We start from the raw sequence: 19,952 nt of genomic DNA on the forward strand, positions 1-19,952 counted from the left end.
TTTAGGAAGCTACAGTTGATTCGCCCTTTTGTGATTTTTTTTTCTTTTTCAAATATATTTCCCAAATGATGTTTAACAGAGCAAAAAACCCTTCACAGTATTTCCTATAATATTTTTTCTTCAGGAGAAACTCTTATTTGTTTTGTTTTTTTTTTTCGGCTAGAATAAAGGAAGATAATAAAGAAATGTGGTGACTTTAGTTTATTACAAATGTCTTTTAAAAATTAAACAAAAAATGCACTGCTTTTCCTCAGAGTCTTGTATTAAACAACACAATGTCTATTAGGCTTTAGAAAAAAAACTGACATTGCAATATTTAGCTTTTCTGCTATATATACAGTTGAAGTCAGAATTTTTAGCCCCCCCTTCAACTTTTTCTTTTTTAAATATTTCCCAAATTATGTTAAACAGAGCAAGGAAATTTACACAGTATGTCTGATAATATATTTACTTATGGAGAAAGTTGTATCTGTTTTAATTTCAGCTATAATAAAAGCCGTTCTTAATTTTTTAAACAACATTTTAAAGAACAGAAACAATAGCCCCTTTAAGCTATTTTTTTCCAATAGTCCACAGATCAAACCATAATTATACAATAACTTGCCTAATTACCCTAACCTGCCTAGTTAACCTAAATAACCTAGTTAAGCCTTTAAATGTCACTTTAAGCTGTATAGAAGTGTCTTGAAAAATATCTAGTCAAATATTATTTACTGTCATCATGACAAAGATAAAATAAATCAGTTATTAGAAATAAGTTATTAAAACAATTATGTTTAGAAATGTGCTGAAAAAATATAGTCTGTTAAATCTAATTAGATTTGCATTGTAAACATTAAATAAAAAGTAAAAAATGTATATATTTTTTTATTTTATTAATTCATATATTAAGTTCTTAGTTATGATACTCCCAAAATAATTCCACAACAATCAGCATTTTTTTTTTTTAATTATAAAATTCTCAACAGAAATAGCAAAAAATGTCTGCAGATTCAGTCTGGCCTAAGCATAACACCCATAAATAGGTGTCTTTACATTTCCATTTTGGAACTTTTAGAACTGCCGTTTTTTTAATTACTTATTTACGTCAGGTAATGGGGTGTCAAGTCATCTTCAGGATGGTTCAAGTCTTACTTTTCTCCTGACAAAAAATTATAAAGAGATATTTATATAGCAGTTGATAGCCAGATTGCATTATAAGGGGTGATCAACTGAGGTGATATATATATTTAAGTGTTTACCCAGCACCAGTGGTGTAAAGTAACTCATTACAAATACTCAAATATTGTAATTGAGTAGTTTTTCTCACGAATTGTAATTTATTAAGTAGTTTTATAAATGTGAACTTTTACTTTCCCTTGAGTACATTTTTAATGCTGTATTGGTACTTTTACTCCACTACTATTCTTCAACCTGCAGTCACTACTTTATCTTTCTTGCCTATGGAGATTAGAAAAATCCGTTCTGCGATTCCTGACCAATCAAAAGTAAATCGCATCATATTGAACAACCTCAAGACATGTGCGATTTATAAATGCAGCAAACTGTTTGGAAGCATTAAAAGTGTCCAAGAAGACGTCTAAAATCTTTACATGCATTAAGACTGTTTAGATGCATGTCACTGATGAAAGGATAATGGATGTTTACTGTATGACGACCAAAAGTTGCCTTAAACACCCAGCAGACACAAGACGTCAACATGACATCAAATAGGCGTTGTACCTCAACGTCATGGGGACGTTGCATTTTGTTTGAAAATTAAAATCAAGTTGACATCAGAATTTAACTTCAGGCCGACGTCCGTGTCCAACATCAAACCTAAAAATCAACCGAATATCAACGTCTGATGATGTTATAGCTTGTCGTTGTGTGGACGTTTCCACTATGACGTCTATCAGACGTTGAATTTTGGTTGCCATACCTGACGAATAAATGTCAGTATTTGACGTCAATATGACGTTGGTTTAAAATCTTGGCTAGATGTTGGATCTAATAAAGTTAAAGCTTGATGATGTGTGGATGTTAGCAATATGACGTCTATCTGACATTGGATTTTGGTTGCCACACCTGACGAATAAATGTCAGTGTTTGATGTCAATATGACGTTGGTTTAAGACAGGGGTGTCTAAACTCGGTCCTGGAGGGCCGGTGTCCTGCAAAGTTTAATTCCAACCCCAACCAGATACACCTGGGCTAGCTAATCAAGCTCTTAGGCTTCTAGAAACATCCTTGCAGCAGTGTTGAAGCAAGTTGGAGATAAAATCTGCAGGACACCGGCCCTCCAGGACCGAGATTGGACACCCCTGGTTTAAGATGTTGGGTTGACGTTGGATTTTGGTCACTTTCCAGCACAACCTAAAATCAACCAAATATCAATGTCATTTGAAGTCGTTATTAGACATCAAAATAATGCTTAGACGCTGGCTAGACATTGAATTTTGGTCACCTGACATCACAACCTAAATCTAACCTAATATTAACGTCTTATGACGTTGTGTGCCTGCTGGGCAATAACTAAATGCACTACAGAATGTTACGTTTACACATCCACAAATTACATGTAAATCATCAGCTTTTTCACAGCGTAATACTCCCTACTCATTATGAGTACTTTTAAAAGGTCTATTTTTTACTCATATTTTGAGAAATGTTTTAAAAAGATAGTTACTCTACCTGCACTACATTTTTAGGCAGGTAATGCTACTTTTCTTACGCACGATTTTTCAGTACTCTTTACACCCCTGCCCTGCACTAATATGCAACATTTACACTTTGATTTACCCTGACAAAGCAAATATGAACTGTATATGAACTGTGTCCACTTATGAAGTGTAGCAGATGTGGTTTCACTACAGATGATGACAGATGTCAGTGTGATGTTTGTGAAACATGTGTTCAGTAAGTGGCCTCGATACCTCTTGTTCTCTGGCATAATCCTCCTGATCGTACTCCTCTTCCTCTTGCTGGGTCTGTAAAGCAGCGCTGTCGAAATCAATAGACATCCTGCAGACTTGAGAGAAGAAATGACACACTGAGACAGGAAATGACCGACAATCGCATCCGTTTAAACCTCATTTAACCAGACTCGCTGATAAACACAAAGCAACTGCAGTGTAAACATTAGACGGCATTATAAAACATTGCTAAGCAATATCGTTTCTCGGTAACCGGTTGTTAGAAGGGATACATCTGTGGCCGGAAGTTAACGATAATTATTTATATTATTTATAAACTTAACTATTACTTGTATTTTATTAACGTCAACCCCAACCCTCAACCTAATGTGAAAATTATTAGACTTGTAATGTTAGTGTTTAAAAAATTATGCTAAAGTTAACGTTATATTGATACGAGTATCCTCACCTGTATCCCATCTAGAGTTGACTTCACTTTAAGCAGCATAACACATTACTCGCACTTTTGAAGCAGTAAAACTAAACAATGTACCACTAGTTTATAAGCTAGTTAACTCAAACAAGACTAGTAACGTTATTATGTTGTCTGCTTACCTTTTAGTCAGTTATAAAGTCACCTGGGTTTTATATTAACACAGTAACGTAATCCAACATGAAGAGTTTGTATAAGGAACATTACAGTGCCTCTCCAGCTCAACAAGCGACAATACTAACATGAAATAACGATAAATAAAGCGTCCGCGGATGTTTGTTGAGTAGGAAAGTAGTTTTAAAAGCGATGTTGCAGGAAATGTGTTGATAACAGAGGGACCATTGAAACATGGCGCTCTAAACAGCGGCAAAACTCCAGGGTTCTGATTGGTTGAGGGGAGGGAGGACGTCATGTCAACGTTACAGCCAATGGTTACCTCAGATCACGTGTCAACCAAAACAATACGCCCTCTCGGCAGGAACTGAAATCGTTTTTCAACAATATAATCATATTAATAACCATAACATCGGATGACATCAAGTACAATAATAAACAAGGAAATAAAGACGTTTAAATACAAAGAAAATAAACAATACTACTAAAAAAAGGCAAAATTAACTTAATAATATTTACTGCCTTTATAAAGTTTCAGTTTTTACACTTTTTTTAACTATAAACATTTTGTAATGTAGTAATTAAACAATTTATGCCAAAGAAAATTTAGCAAATTGGGTAGTGATGACTATCGCCTGGCCTGGGGACGCCTCCCCCCGGGGGAAGTGTCTGGGGAGAGGGAAGTCTGGCCCTGGATAAGCGGATGAAAATGATGATAAAATATTATTTTATTATTATATTTTAATTTAAATTATATATTTTTTATAAATATAAAATATTTACCAATTAAAATAAATAAATAGCATATATGATATGTTATGTTTGTCATGAGAAAAGTAACAAATTATATCACACATGGAAAAATTAATGTTAAACTTGCATTTTAATGTAATAAAACGGATCAATCCGACCAAAACATTACCATGTGGATATTTGACAAAAAAGATGATCAATCGATTCAATATTTGAGTTGCAGAAGAAACAATTTTAATTAGGATAACCAAATTTAGACACATCTCCATTGTGGGGTAGATATTATTACACTTTTAAGTGTAGTTCTTTAACTTTGTTGGGAACACACACTGGCAGACTGGCCATCCGGCAATTCTGGCAAATGCCAGAAGGGCTGGACCATTTTTTAAATGTGGGCCGGTGTGCTATTTTTTAGGGTTTTTTTATATGTATGTATTGTTTTTACATGCAGCTTTTCTGTAGTGCATGTATGTGAATGTGTGTGTATAGGGGTTTCCCATTGATGGGTTGCAGCTTAGAGGGCATCCGCTGCGTAAAACATATGCTGGATATATTGGTGGTTCATTCCGCTGTGGCGATCCCAGATTAGTAAAGGGACTAAGCCGGAAAGAAAATGAATGAATGAAATGAAAAATGTATAAATTTGTCATAAATGGGTTGTTTTTGTTCCAGTCACACACACTAAATGTTTAAATATCTATTACATATGGCACTGCTTATATTATTTCACCATCTGTACACCAATAAAAGTAGTAAATGTCCGTGGATGGGGCTGTGTCGGTGTGGTAATGTGGGCTGGTGTGGCTACAGTGCCAGGGCTGATTTTTAGTCCCAGTCCGCCTCTGGGAACACAGAATTTGTTAGGTCCAAGAGCCAAGCTTTTTCCCCAATCAATATGATCTATTAGAGAATTCCAAAGAAAACGTCATTTCTTTTACTGAAACCCATTTCTTATATTTTTATCATTACATCTTAGGTCGTAAGTGCACATCGTCACCTTGGAATTATAAGGTTCTCTCTGCGTTCGGAGTGATTTTGAGATATTGAGCTTCAAAGTTTTTGCAATCCATATAGCGAACAGTATGTGTGTATCATTTGTTACTGCCTTAATCCTTCGTGGCATAGATTTAAGGTACTGGAAATATTCCTTCCAATATAGATTTTGGTCCATATTGACATGATAGTATCATGTAGTTGCTGCAGATTTGTCGGCTGCACATGCATGATGCCAATCTCCCATTCACCACATCCCAAAGGTGCTCTATTGGATTGAGAACTGGTGACTTTGGAGGCCATTTGAGTACAGTGAACTCATTGTCATGTTCAAGAAACCAGTCTGAGATGATACACGCTTTATGACATGGTGTGTTATCCTGCTGGAAGTAGCCATCAGAAGATGGGTGCAATGTGGTCATAAAGGGATGAACATGGTCAGCCACAATACTCAGGTAGGCTGTGGCGTTGACATGATGCTCAGTTGGAACTAAAAGTGTGCCAAGAAAACATCCCCCACACCATTACACCACCACCACCAGCTTGAACCATTGATACAAGGCAGGATGGATTCATGCTTTCATGTTGTTGAGGCCAAATTCTGACCCGACCATCCGAATGTGGCAGCAGAAATCGAGACTCATCAGAGCAGGCAACGTTTCTCCAATCCTCTATTTTCCAATTTTGGTGAGCCTGTGTGAATTGTAGCCTCAGCTTCCTGTTAGTTAACAGGAGTGGTACCCGGTGTGGTCTTCTGCTGCTGTAGCCCATCCGCCTTAAGGTGGGACGTGTTGTGTGTTCAGAGATGCTCTTCTGCAGACCTCGGTTGTAGCAAGTGGTACACCTGTACCTAATAAAGTGGCCAGTCAGTGTATATAGACAATCTTTTAATATTTGTCTGATGTATAAGCACCACATGCTCAAAATAAATTATTTATTAATATAATGAAATTATCTGCAATAGTATATTAAAATTGTTTTTGGTACAAGTAGTTCAATTAAATTGTTTATTTATTACTCAGAACTGTATGTAAAACTTCATTGCCAATAATGTTTGATTAGTCCACAACAACATAAGCTGATTATGCTGTGCATATTTTTTTTGCATCGTTCAGAATAAATCTGATATGCGTAATATTAGTTTATTATTAACTATATATATTTAATTATGGAGTGTTTTATTTTCTATTTTTCCAATCTAGTTTTAAAGAATCCAATTGCTCATCACACCTAAAAGCACAAACTATAACAGACACTTGTTGTATTTTTTCTGCTGAAGCAACAAATGCATCTTTATTTTACTGTTGAAAAGTGAAACAGAACAGCATTACGATTGAACATATCTGTAATGTTCAGTGAGAGAAAAATCGAGCAATGACCGCACTTTAGCTACTCCTGCGTACGCATGTAGCGCGGTGACATCAAAACCCATCAGCTGAGCTTTATGCGAACCAAATAAAACATGCTGACTCTGACAAGAGATAGTTCAACAAATAAAATGATTCATTTTCACAAACCCGTCCTCAATAAAGACAAACATTTGCCTTATCAATGTCTGCCAAGTGCCAATATGTGCAATTAAAGTAACTTTTATTTTCCAGGTAATGCAAACATATTCATATTAGAGACCTAACAATTCAGTAGAGCAGACATCCAGTGGGAACCTCCGCTTTTTTGTGTTAAGGACATTTAAAATGGACTACAGCTGTAAAAGTACAAACTAGCCAAACGACGCTCCCCCATCATGCGATTGTGTGATGGCAGGAGTAAAGGGCTTGAGAGTAAGTTAACGTCACTGACAGCCTGCGCTTGTCCGGTTGCCCGATGGGTGAGTTTGTTTGTTGTTGTTTTTCCCCCAGGATCTTCGGTGTCGAAATCAAGCCAGTTTGCTGACTATGGCCTGATTGAGAGAGTTCAGCTGATTGGTCCATTTGTCCAGAGCCGTGTATCGGGCTCCGCCTCTTTTCTGGTGATCGAGCTCCAACAGCTGATTGACTTGGTCAATTCTACCATTGATTGTGCTGAAAGAACGATGTATAATATTTAGCAAACGGGCAAATAAATAATAAATAAATACAAAAAAGGCAAATAATTAAGTAAATACAAATAAAATAAACAAGTAATTAAATAAAAAAAAATACAAAATATGCAAATAAAAAAGTAAATAAACAAGTACATAAATACAAAATAAATATGCATAAATTAAGTAAATAAGCAAGTAAATAAACCTGCAAGCAAATAAGTAAAAAAACATAAACAAGCAAATAGTTAAGTAAATACAAATAAATAAGCAAGTAAATGAACAAGTAATTAAAAATAAATATGCAAATAAGTAAATAAACATAAGTAAATGAATACAAAAATAAATAGGCATAAATTAAGTAAATAAACAAATAAAATAAACAAGCAAGGAAACAAGTAAAAAAAATACATAAATAAGCAAGTAATTAAGTAAATACAAAAACATGAATAAACAATTAAATTTAAAAAATATGCAAATAAGTAAATAAACATAAGTAAATAAATATGCATAAAGTAAATAAACAAATAAAGTAAATAAACAAGCAAGACAACAAATAAGTAAAAATATATATAAGCAAATAATTAAGTAAATACAATAAATGAACAAATAAACAAGTAAATAAAAATAAATATCCAAATAAGAAAATAAACAAGTAAATACAAAAATACATAAACAAATAAAGTAAATAAATAAGCAAGCAAACGAATAAGTAAAAAACATACAAAAGCAAATGATTAAGTAAATACAAGTAAAAATACACAAGTAAATAAATAAAACATAAATATGAAAATAAGTAAATAAACAAATAGATAAGCAAGTGAATAAATACAAAAATAAATATGCATACAAAAGTAAATAAGCAAGCAAATAAATAAGCAAGTAAACAAATAAGTAAATAAATACAAAAATAAGCAAATTATTGAGTAAATACAAGTAAAATAAGCAAGTAAATAAACAAGGAACTAAATAATTAAGCAAATAAATAAATAAAATTAAATATGCAAATAAATAGTAAATAAACAAGTAAATAAGTAAATACATAAAAAATAAATATGCAAATAAATAAAAACAAGTAAAAAATAAGTTAATAAATACGTAAATAAGTAAATAAATAAGCAAGTAAATAAGTAGGTAAATTAAATACATGAGTAAATAAGTAATTAATCAATTACTAAGTAAATAATCAAGTATATACAGTTGAAGTCAGAATTATTAGCCCCCCTGAATTATTAGCCCCCCTGAATTATTAGCCCCCCTGTTTATTTTTTACCCCATTTCTGTTTAACGGAGAGCAGATTTTTTTCAACACACTTCTAAACATAATAGTTTTAACAACTCATTTTTAATAACTGATTTATTTTATCTTTGCCTTGATGACAGCAAATCTCTCCGTTAAAAAGAAATTGGGGAAAAAAACGGGGGCTAATAATTCTGACTTCAACTGTACACAAAAGAGAAGAAAACTGAATTGAATGAGAAATTAGTTCATGAAAATATCGGGTATACATGCAGAGCGTCTCGGTGTACGTATATAATCCTGTATTTTATTGTTATTCAAACATTACCATAATTATCTATACTTTGTCCAACTAATGAATGTTAGAATTGTCCATCAAGATGACAACTGGTAAAAATAAAAATTCATTTGTTGAAAATGAAAGTATTTTGTGACCCTTCTCAAGTTAAAACATTGTTATGTCTGAAAGTGAATAGAAACATGTCTGAAAATATCTTCCATTTTAAGCTGATTTTAATTTCTAAAATGGTAAGAAATATCAATACTTGTATACAAAATAAAAATAAAAAAAACTATTGTTTTTTTTTTTTTCAACCATATAATTAACTAAATTAGTCAATTCAGAGAAAACCGAGAATATTCCAATCTCAATATTTGGCCATAACTACATGACATTGTCACTTCTTGTGGCGAAACACGTCTCAAAACTAGATTATTGTACAATATCAAACCTGTAATTATTAAACATGTTATCATTAAAAGGATTCAAACTTACTTGTCTAAAATACACTGCACAAGCAAGCTTTCCACATCTGCGACATCGATATTCAATTCCTAAAAACAAACAAACATTAAATGAAAAAACGTTTCAACCAATACAGCATTTTATATTCAAATATATTATAATAGCACAACATAATCAGTTTACCTTTGAAATAAATGGTATGTGTATCCTAGTGTAAGGCTTAATCAGTTTGATGAGCACTTGTGTTCTTATGTTTCTTAACAACTCTAAAGAGAAAGCAAAAACACATGTACTTTCTGACTCCACACATGCACTTTTCTGACTTATTTGAGTTTTGAATGAGATTATTGAGAAGTGTGTGTCCATTTCAGGCACCCGTACTGACCCTCAATGTGTTCTCTGATGAAGGGGTCGTCCATTATGTTGCTGTGATTCGTCTTGAGGATTTTCTCAAATTCTGTGATGTCATTGTTCTGGTAGGCACTAAAAATATGCAAATATCATTATTATTATTGTATTGTTATGATTTTAATCATATCAATAGTCAATTGATATGATTAATTAATTGTTAATTAATCATTAAATGGTTAATTAATCATTAAATTAATTTCTTCAGATTAAATACCAAGCTACAATAGAACAGGGGTGATACCTTACCTTACCAGGTTTGTCATTGCTAGAATTTCTGGGTCATTTTTGTAAGGTTTCGCCTAGTCATAGAACCACAGAAACACAATCAGTTTATTTAGTTACATTATAGATTTCAGACTAGGGATGCAACGATTATAGGTTTCAGGGTTATTATGCATTCATTGATTTTAAAACTACTAGTTTCTAAAATCACATGAAAACTCCTTATATTCATTAATTCATTCATTTTCTTGTCAGCTTAGTCCCTTTATTAATCCGGGGTCGCCACAGCGCAATTAACCGCCAACTTATCCAGCAAGTTTTTACACAGCGGATGCCCTTCCAGCTGCAACCCATCTGTGGGAAACAACTCCTTATATTTTGAAGTGTTATTTATTGTTGCTTAGTAACCAAATAATTCTGTACAACACAAAATAATAATTATGAACAAACAATAGTCCATTTCTCTTTGGACTTAATAATAAGTGAAAAAAGTTTCTGACATTTAAACAAGTAATAATTTTAAACTGAAAATCAATTTAAAAAATGACTAAATAAACAAATAAATAATTACTAAATAAACAAACAAACAAATAAATAATAAAGCAACTAAATAAATAAATAAACAAATAAATAAAAAAATAAATAATTACTAAATAAACAAACAAATATATAAATAATTACTAACTAAATAAATAATAAAGCAACTAAATAAATAAACAAATAAATAATTACTGAATAAACAAACAAATAAATAATAACTAACCAAAAAAATAAAGCAACTAAATAAATAAATAATTACTAAACAAACAAATAAACAAATAAATAAATAATAAAGCAAAAAATAAACAAATAAATAATAGCATATAAATGAATAAAAAAATGAATGAATAAACAAATAATAATAAATAAATAAACAAACAAACAAACAATATTTCAAATGTAAATCTATTATAAGTATTTTCCCATGTAAATGGAAGTATTTCCCTTTTAAAGATAACAAATGTAGTCAAAGACTGCTGGTAGTCTGTCTTAAAGGCACTTTCAACCATATTCAACCATATTACAAATATGCTAGTTATTATTATTTAGTATTTTTTTCCTTTATGGATACGAGTAGAAATGTGTATAAAAAGGCGCGAGTGTTTTGTTTGCGCATCCAAAAGATGCAAAATGTGACCGGCCCTTAGTTAATAGCATCAGCTATAGTTAAACCTTGTGTGCGTGTGTTAACCTCGGTGTACAAGCTCAGAACCTTAAACTAGCGCACAGTTGGCATAGCTTTTTTTGTTGCAGCAATTTTGTACCATGCCGCGGTGTTTAGAAGCCTTTACAATTAATTAACCTTGATGAATTAAATCGCAGTCAAATCGGTTAATCGTTGCATCCCTACTACAAACATTCACATTTCTGTAACCAGACTCATAAGGAATCAACAATTTTGTGCATTTCTGAGGAACAGAAGTTGCTAAATGGTAAAAGTATGTGCATATGAGGGCTGCACGATGTTGGAATAAAATGGAGATTGCAGTTTTCTGTGATATATATTGAAATATGAATTTTACAATTGCGCCACATGGCTTAAAAGGCTCTATTTGGAAAGATTCATTCATTTAAAAATACAATAAACAAATTACGAGCTAAGATAAAAACAAGAGAGCAAAGATACAAGCCAAATAAACAGTGCTTTGTGCTTTTCTAGAGAGTCTAACAATAATCAGGCACAGAAAATGAATAATCCAAGTGTAACATGACACTGCATAAAAAAACACAAACAACTGATTAACTTTAACTACAGGGGTTGGACAACGAAACTGAAACACTGGTCAATTTAGTGTTGGAGGTTTCATGGCTAAATTTGATCAGCCTGGTGGTCAGCCACAGCTGCTGCAACTCACTGCAGAATTAAATGTGCACCTTAACGCTGCTGTTTCCACCAAAGCTCCACAGGGTCAATATATGGCCATGGTTGCTTTGGTCACTCTTGCCAATGTCAAATGTCAGTTTCAATGATGCTAGCAGTGGAGATCTCCGGCTCTGGACAATATGAAACATATATTGTTCTCTGATGGGTCCACCTTCACTGTCTTTCCCACATCCAGGAGAGTTAGGGTGTGGAGAAGCCCCAAAGAAGCGTAACGCCCAGACTGTTGCATGCCCCGAGTAAAGCATGGTGGTGGATCAGCGATGTTTTGGGCTGCGACATCATGGCATTCAGGGGCCAGGGGTGTCCAAACTCGGTCCTGGAGGGCTGGTGTCCTGCAGATTTTAACTTCAACCTGCCTCAACATACATGGGAGGACGTTTCTAGAAGGCCTGGTAAGAGCTTGATTGGGTGTCTGATTGTGGTTGGAACCCTGGAGGGGTGCCCAGGAGTTTCGGCACCCCTGCCCTAGGCCCAATACTCGTGCTAGATGGGCGCATTACTGCCAAGAAAAATCTAACCATTCTGGAGGACCATGCGCACACAATGTTTCAAAACTGTGTAACAGGATGATAATGCACCAACACACACAGCAAGACTGGTGACAGAGTGGTTTGATGAACATGAAAGTGAAGTTGAGCATCTCCCATGGCCTGCACAGTCACCAGATCTATATATTATTGAGTGACTTTGGGGTGTTTTGGAGGAGCGAGTCAGGAAACATTTTTCTCCATTAGCATCACATAGTGACCTGGCCACTATTCTGCAAGAACAATGGCTCAAAATCGAAGAACTGATGCTGTACTGGCCGCAAAAGGAGCCCCTACATCATACTAATGAATTATTGTGGTCTAAAACCAGACATTTCAGTTTCATTGTCCAAGCCCTGTATATTATGGATAAACTCTACAGTGACTCCACAAATCTCATGTGTTCTGAACTGCAGTGCTGACCAAATATAATCCCAACTCAACATTGCACATCCTGCTATATGACTTTATGGGTGTGAACATTGCGATATCGATGCAGAAACGATATTTTGTGCAGCCGTACCTCTTGAGAATCAAACGGGTTGATTCCAGACTTCATCAGCATGTTGGCCAGGACCAGGTACTTCAGACAAGTGGTTCGTCTGGGGCTTCCGGACTCATCGTAGTTTTTGAACGCTTCAAAAAAGTCTGTATGTGCCTTCTCGAACTCTCCTTCTCTCAGGTGCATTTTACCGCCGCACTCTGTAGAGAACAAGCCACAAGTTAAAGATGATTAGTAGACAAGCTGTATAAAAAATAAAATAATGAGCCAACTTTGCGACTAAACCGCACCAATGAAAAAAACAACAACTGTCAATAAATTGTAAATAAAAAAAAAAGCAAACAAACTTTCTGATAGAAATAAAGATATTACAACTGTACACAAACCAAGCCAAAAAGCAAAAACAAAACCCGAAAGCAAACTTTCAATTTTAGCAAAAAACAACTAAATGCACAAGAATAACTAAAACAAAAAACACTTTTCCAATTACACGCCCACAAAAACCAAATAAAAACACACTAAAAAATAAAACAAAACAACTGTACAAAAACAAACAAACTAAAGAAAAACAACTTTGCAAGGGTGCACAAAACAAACCAAACTAAAGAAAAAACACTTTTAAATTGTTTGCAAAACAAAAAGCAAACAAACTTTAAATAGAAATAAAACAAAAAAAAAACTGTACACAAAACAAGTCTAAATAAACAAAAATGTTCTTGTTTTTTAAACAAAAACCAACTGACCAACTAAACACGAGAACAAAAATCATTTAAAAAAAGCATTTTCAATTTAAGAAACAAATTCACAAATTCACCAAAAAATGTCTAACATTCCAGTTATATACAAAAAAACTACATTTGCACACAAATAAAAATGTAATAAAAAAGTGAACTTTCTAATTTCACACAAAGTCAATAAAGCATAAGTGTAAACAAAGCAAAAAAAACAAACTCCCTTTCCAATCAGACAAAAACCAAATAAACAAAAATTAGATAACATTCTAACGAGGCACAAAACAAAAAACAAAACAAGTTTTAAACAAATAAATAGACAAAAAAGATTCTAACAACATTCTAATCATGCGCAAAAAAACAAAAACAAAACAAATCAAAAATAAATAAAAAAACAAGATCAAACAAACAAAATCAGAGGTCAATCGTGCACAAAGCAAAAAACTAATTTCACACAAATCAAAATTAAACATAAATGAAATCAGGACATTATAATCATGCACAAAAAAAAAAAAAAACATTTTAAACACATAAAAAAAAAAAAAAACTAAAATCACATTCTAATCATGCCCAAAAACAAACCAAATTTTACACACATCAAAATCAAACAAACAAAATCAGAGGACATTCTATTCATGCACAAGACAAAAAAGACAAAACAAATTTCACAAGTCAAAACTAAACAAAGAACAAAATCAGAGGACATTATAATCATGCACAAAACAAAACATGTTTTAAACACAAAAGATACTCAAAACACATTCTAACAACATTCTAATCATGCGCAAACAAAAACAAAACAACTTTAACAAAAATTAAAAGATAAATAAAAAACTAAACCAAACAAAACATTTTTTAAACACAAATAAACTAAAAACAAAACCAAATGACATTCTAATCTTGTACAAAACAACAACAACAAAAAAAAAATCACCCAAGTCAAAAATAAACCAAAAACATGATAAAACAAACAAAATCAGAGAACTTACTAATCATGCACAAAATAACAAAAACAAACCAAATTTCACACAAGTCAAAACTAAACAAAAAACTTAATCAGAGGACATTATAATTATAACAAACATAACAAAACAAAAAAGCAAACATTTTAAACGCAGTAGAAAAAAAAAAAAAAAACTAAATCACATTCTAATCATGCACAAAAACAAACCAAATTTTACACACATCAAAATAAACAAAATCAAACAAACAAAATCAGAGGACATTCTATTCATACACAAAACAAAAAAACAAAACAAATTTCACAAGTCAAAACTAAACAAAAAACTAAATCAGAGGACATTATAATCATGCACAAAACTAAAATTAAACAAATCAAAAAATAAACAAAAACAAAACTAAATCACATTCTAATCATGCAAAAAAACAAAAAACAAAACCAAGCAGAATTAGAGGACTTGTTAATCGTGCACAAAACAAGACAAACCAAATCTGAGACACGCAGACACAAATCTGAATTACAAAAGAAAATTAAACAAAAAAACAAATAAACCTTTGAGAAGCAATTAAACAATTTAGACTAAAAACATGCAACACACCTCTGATGACTCCCATGATGAGTGGATGTGGGATGGCTGATTTGATGTGTAATGACTGCTCATAAAGGGCTTTGAGCTTCTTGTTGTTTTTCTGTGCCGTGTACATCTGGATCTCCAAAGCGTAAATCTCCAAAAGCTGAGTGCCCTTCTTCAAGTCATCCTCTCCGTCATCCGTCTAAACCAACAACATCGACCACTTTCAGATATTTGCAGCACCTTTTATGAATGCTATTTTTCTATTTAGATCATTTACTATACCTGACACGACTGATGTAATTGCCTGAGAATCTTCTGAAGTTTTCCAAATTCTTCTCTTTCCAGGTACAACTTTCCCAGCTGCATGAAACAGAGAGGTTTGCAATAGTCTTAAAAGTGAGTATTGACACAGACTCTTACGCCCCATTCACAAGGGGCGTCAGCATCAACGCTTCTCATTCACTTTGAATGGGTGACGTCAGGCGTTGCCGAACTGCATTGGGGATCCATCGGCGCCGCTTCAGAGGGGTTGCTCGCTGCAGAAGTTGCGACTAGCTCAACTTTTCAAGCTCCAACGGAAGCGTCAGCCAATCAGATCGCTGTATGCAAATACACCAGCTAGACAGTGGCCTATTGCTGAATTTCATTGGCTGACGCTTCTATGACGATTGCTTCAGCCCCAACTTCAGACACGCCTTCAGTCAATCGTTGACGCTGAAGCCCCGTGTGAATGGAGCGGTAACATTTGCTTGTATTACTATAATTATTAGGAATCAACAGAACTATAGTCAGCTTGTAATGTTCTGGCAAAGCAAGCGTTAATATCTATAAAATAAACGTAAATACAGAATAAGCACAAACCTTGGTGTTAGTTTTAAACCAAAGTCTGTCATTTTTGGCATCTTTTAACGCTTCCAGTGTGGTTTCATAAAACTCTTGAAGTAAGTCCATCTGCGAACAAGTGAGAAGACAAATATTACTGTGTGTGTGTGTAAATATAATGCATATTATATATGTATATGTAGAAAATTATATACAAAGATATAATATTCATATAATATTAATGTTCACCCTAATAATACATTCAAAATCTGCTAACTTTTTTTTTCCTTCAGATTTTGGAGAATCGTTATTTTAAAAAGAGTCAATGCATAGCACTTTTCAGCTAAAACCATATTGCATCTGACGCAGTGGACCCCCGGGATACTTTAAATGAAACTCAAGGCTTTTTAAGACTTTAACACCATTTCAAATGAAATTCAATGCCAGCTTCGTACCCATTCTGACAGTAGTATGAGGGGAAAATGTCAAACCTGTATAAATTTTGAACCCTAGAAAATAATTATGTACAAGTGGGCTACTTGAATAAAATAAAACATTTTATTTCAATTATCAGTTATATTTAATACATACGCAACAGCGTGGTCGTCCTCCCAGTGGCGAATATGAAGGTCTAACTGCTTACTTTTCTTATTGAGACTCTCATCAAACTGGACCACAAACCCATTGGCCTCACTGGCCTGGTCAGTCAGTTCTTTAGTTATAAAAGGAGCCAATGCGAATTTAGTAATATATGCAGTTTTGTTCCACACGAGAATGTAGCTGCAACCTTGGAGTCAATAAACCTTGGTAATGTTCTCATTTAATGTGTAAGAGTGGTGCTCAGAGATTGTTTTAAGTACCCACATCACCTCTGCCCGCATAGTTGGTGTTGAGCCACAGTTAAGATAGGATGTTCCTTGGCTGTGGTGGCGATGCTTCTATTGTAGACACTACTTCATTACTGATAGCACAGAACTGCACAATAGGTGATTGGCGCTGACTAGCAGTACTACAGGTGGTGTGTGGCACCCCTCATATGGGAGTCCAGGGCCGTAACACCCATCGTCGCTAGCTTGAAAGATTTCCGGCAACCAAACAGCGGTAGGGGTCGCGGTCATTTCCCGGCACAGGCTTGACCCAAACGTAATTCCGATTCCTTGGCCACGGCGGATTAAACCAACACTTTTAGCCGACACAATTTTAGCCAACAAACTAGGCTAGCAACTATCTTGTTCTTTACCTCACTTGCCTAGTAACCATAGTAACGGGTGTGCACGCATTCGCATTTTCTGCTATGATGTGGAGCGTGAGGTGCACTCAACCTTACGCTGCATTAATTTTTAATTAGCCTACATTGGTAACACTTGATTTTGTTACAGTAAATTAATTCTAAAAAATAATATGATAAAAAAAAATAATAATAATAAATGATTAAAATAAGACCTTTGTAACAAAAATCCAAGACTTTGTATACAAAATATAAGGCTATTAAGGCCTTAATTTGAGATTATCAAATTTAAGACTTCAATCTTTTCTTAAGACCCCGCAGGTACTCTGTGAAGCAATTAATCAATGATTCTGAAAAAAATAAAAAGGTTTTTTATAGTTACCATGTAGCTACCATATTTTTACTGCATATACTACATAAAGAAATAGATACAGTAAAATAAGTTGAAAAAAACTTTTTATAATAATATATACAAGAAATAAACTAAATGTACTATGATAATTACTTGAATTAAACCCAAAGTCTTTTTTTTTAACCCATGACTGTTCAAAAACTGCCGACATAATTTCTTAATTATAATACATTCATTCATTTTCTTGTCGGCTTAGTCCCTTTATTATTCCGGGGTCGCCACAGCGGAATGAACCGCCAACTTATCCAGCACATTTTTTACGCAGCGGATGCCCTTCCAGCCGCAACCCATCTCTGGGAAACATCCACACACACACATTCACACACACACTCATACACTACGGACAATTTAGCCTACACAATTCACCTGTACCGCATGTCTTTGGGTTGTGGGGGAAACCGGAGCACCCGGAGGAAACCCCCGTGAACGCAGGGAGAACATGCAAACTCCACACAGAAACACCTACTGAGCCGAGGATCGAACCAGCGACCCAGCGACCTTCTTGCTGTGAGGCGGCAGCAATACCTACTGCGCCACTGCATCACCTTGTTATTATAATAATAATTCCTTAATAATAATAATATTAATAATAATAATAATAATTCTTTTAGATTCTTTATTAGTTTAAAACTATAATGCACTTCTTACAGGACTTGAATGTATTACGAGGGTTGATAATGTAATGAAACTGAATGAAATGCAAACTCACACAGCAATGTAAAACATACCATTACCTGTTTGGAGGTTGAGATATAGTCTAAAATGGAGTTGATGGATTTCTCAGAATAATTTCTGGTGACAGCGCTCCTAATATAAGTCAAAAGCTGTTTGTACCGGTTCATCATTTCAGGAAAATTAGTCTATGAAATCAGAAGAAAATAAATGAATCAACGTCATTTCCAAACAGATCAATAATTCTTATATATATAATTGGTTGAGAAATGAAAAAAAAACTATCAAACAGATATAGAATCTTTTTATGACATTACCCAATTTTATTTCATATTCATAATGTTTTAGGCGAACAAACAAATAATACTTTATACTATAATAAACTATATAACTACATACCAGTTTGAAGTTGATCTTGATCATTTGTTTCAGTGCTTTGAATCCCCATTCTCCTTTCTCACCCTCCAATTCCAGCACCTGCAAAACAAAAAGAAGGTGATTATTCATTTTCTAAGTTAAAATGCAGTTATTTATGCTTTAAAATCATATCAGCAGCATTATCTATATTCATGGCAACATTAGTAATGGACAACTTACAAATATATCGGTTTCATAGTAAATAAGAATGATACAAAAAAACATACAGATAAAAACAAAACTGATTAAAGGTTATATTATATAAAGGTTATATTATCATATAAGATCTTTCAATTTAGTCAGTGATAAATGTTCTAAAATGGTTCTAAGTTGCACCTTTTTAAACATATTAAACAGAGTTTCTGGAGGTTTCATCAAGTCAAATTTACAACTTTTCAAGACCATTATGATTGAAATTTCAAAATTATACAGGGCTAACACTGAGGATTTTTACTTGACCCATCAAAAAATATTGAAATTAAATATTTCTTAATCACATAAACTGTAAAAGGAAAATCTCAGTTCCACACAATCTATTTGTGTTGGGACAACATGAAGGAATTAAGCCAACTTATTTGTTTTTACAAATTTAAGTGGATTGAATATACAATCATGTAGTGCCAAAACAACTCAATTTAAGGGCGTACTCACACTATGCTATCCGAACCATGCCCAGGCCCGTTTCCCGGATCGTTTGAGTGCACTGAATCGGGCTCAGGCACGGTTCACTTGGCCGGCCCTGGCCCGGTTGAAAGAGCACGGTTCACTAGGGCTTGTTAGTGCAAAACGCGCCAAAGCCCGAAACTGAAAGCGAGACTTGACGTTTAAGGGACTGTTTCATATGTATTTATTAATCATTCTTACTGTTCAGTGAACGCAAACTGCCGCAGCTTATTAAATATGTAAACCCCTCACTGCACCACAGCTGCGCACCTTCAGCAAACCTCCTCATTCCTGCAGCACGAGGGCTTTATGATTGTTTATGAGCGCCAAAAGTGACGGATTTGTTCAGCGAAATATCTGACTGCGTGTCCCCGCATCCCTAAGGACTGTTTGGCGAAATATTTGACTGCATGTCACTGAATATCAAACGACTGAAACGATATAACTAGAGAAATCTCCACTGTGCTGAGCGAGAGCGATTACTGAACAGCGCAGCATCGATGACGTAAGCGTGCCCAGGCCCGATTGTATGTGAGTGCGGGGCGTCAGGGGAGACGGGAGGGGGGACAAGCGTGCTTTGGCCCGGTTCAAGGCAACTGTACATAGTGTGAGTACGGCCTAACAAACAAAATTT

General features: G+C 34.1%; 1 protein-coding gene across 3 annotated transcripts in view; it reads right to left on the minus strand.

Annotated features, from left to right (window-relative positions):
• Positions 1–6,511: 6,511 nt before the first annotated feature.
• cops2 (COP9 signalosome subunit 2) overlaps positions 6,512–19,952 on the minus strand; it is a 15,848-nt gene continuing 2,407 nt past the window's right edge. Inside the window, exons 3-13 of one of the 3 annotated variants that reach the window (XM_005163159.5) lie at positions 18,638–18,715; positions 18,295–18,426; positions 15,966–16,055; positions 15,387–15,464; positions 15,129–15,303; positions 12,860–13,038; positions 9,910–9,962; positions 9,638–9,735; positions 9,436–9,518; positions 9,283–9,341; positions 6,512–7,268 (exon numbers count right to left, since the gene is read on the minus strand). In XM_005163159.5, coding sequence (XP_005163216.1) covers positions 7,124–7,268; positions 9,283–9,341; positions 9,436–9,518; positions 9,638–9,735; positions 9,910–9,962; positions 12,860–13,038; positions 15,129–15,303; positions 15,387–15,464; positions 15,966–16,055; positions 18,295–18,426; positions 18,638–18,715 — 1,170 coding nt within the window. In that variant the 3' untranslated portion in view covers positions 6,512–7,123. 3 annotated transcript variants of the gene reach the window in all.

Source organism: Danio rerio, chromosome 25, assembly GCF_049306965.1.
Source record: "Danio rerio strain Tuebingen ecotype United States chromosome 25, GRCz12tu, whole genome shotgun sequence".
Classification (NCBI taxonomy): domain Eukaryota; kingdom Metazoa; phylum Chordata; class Actinopteri; order Cypriniformes; family Danionidae; genus Danio; species Danio rerio.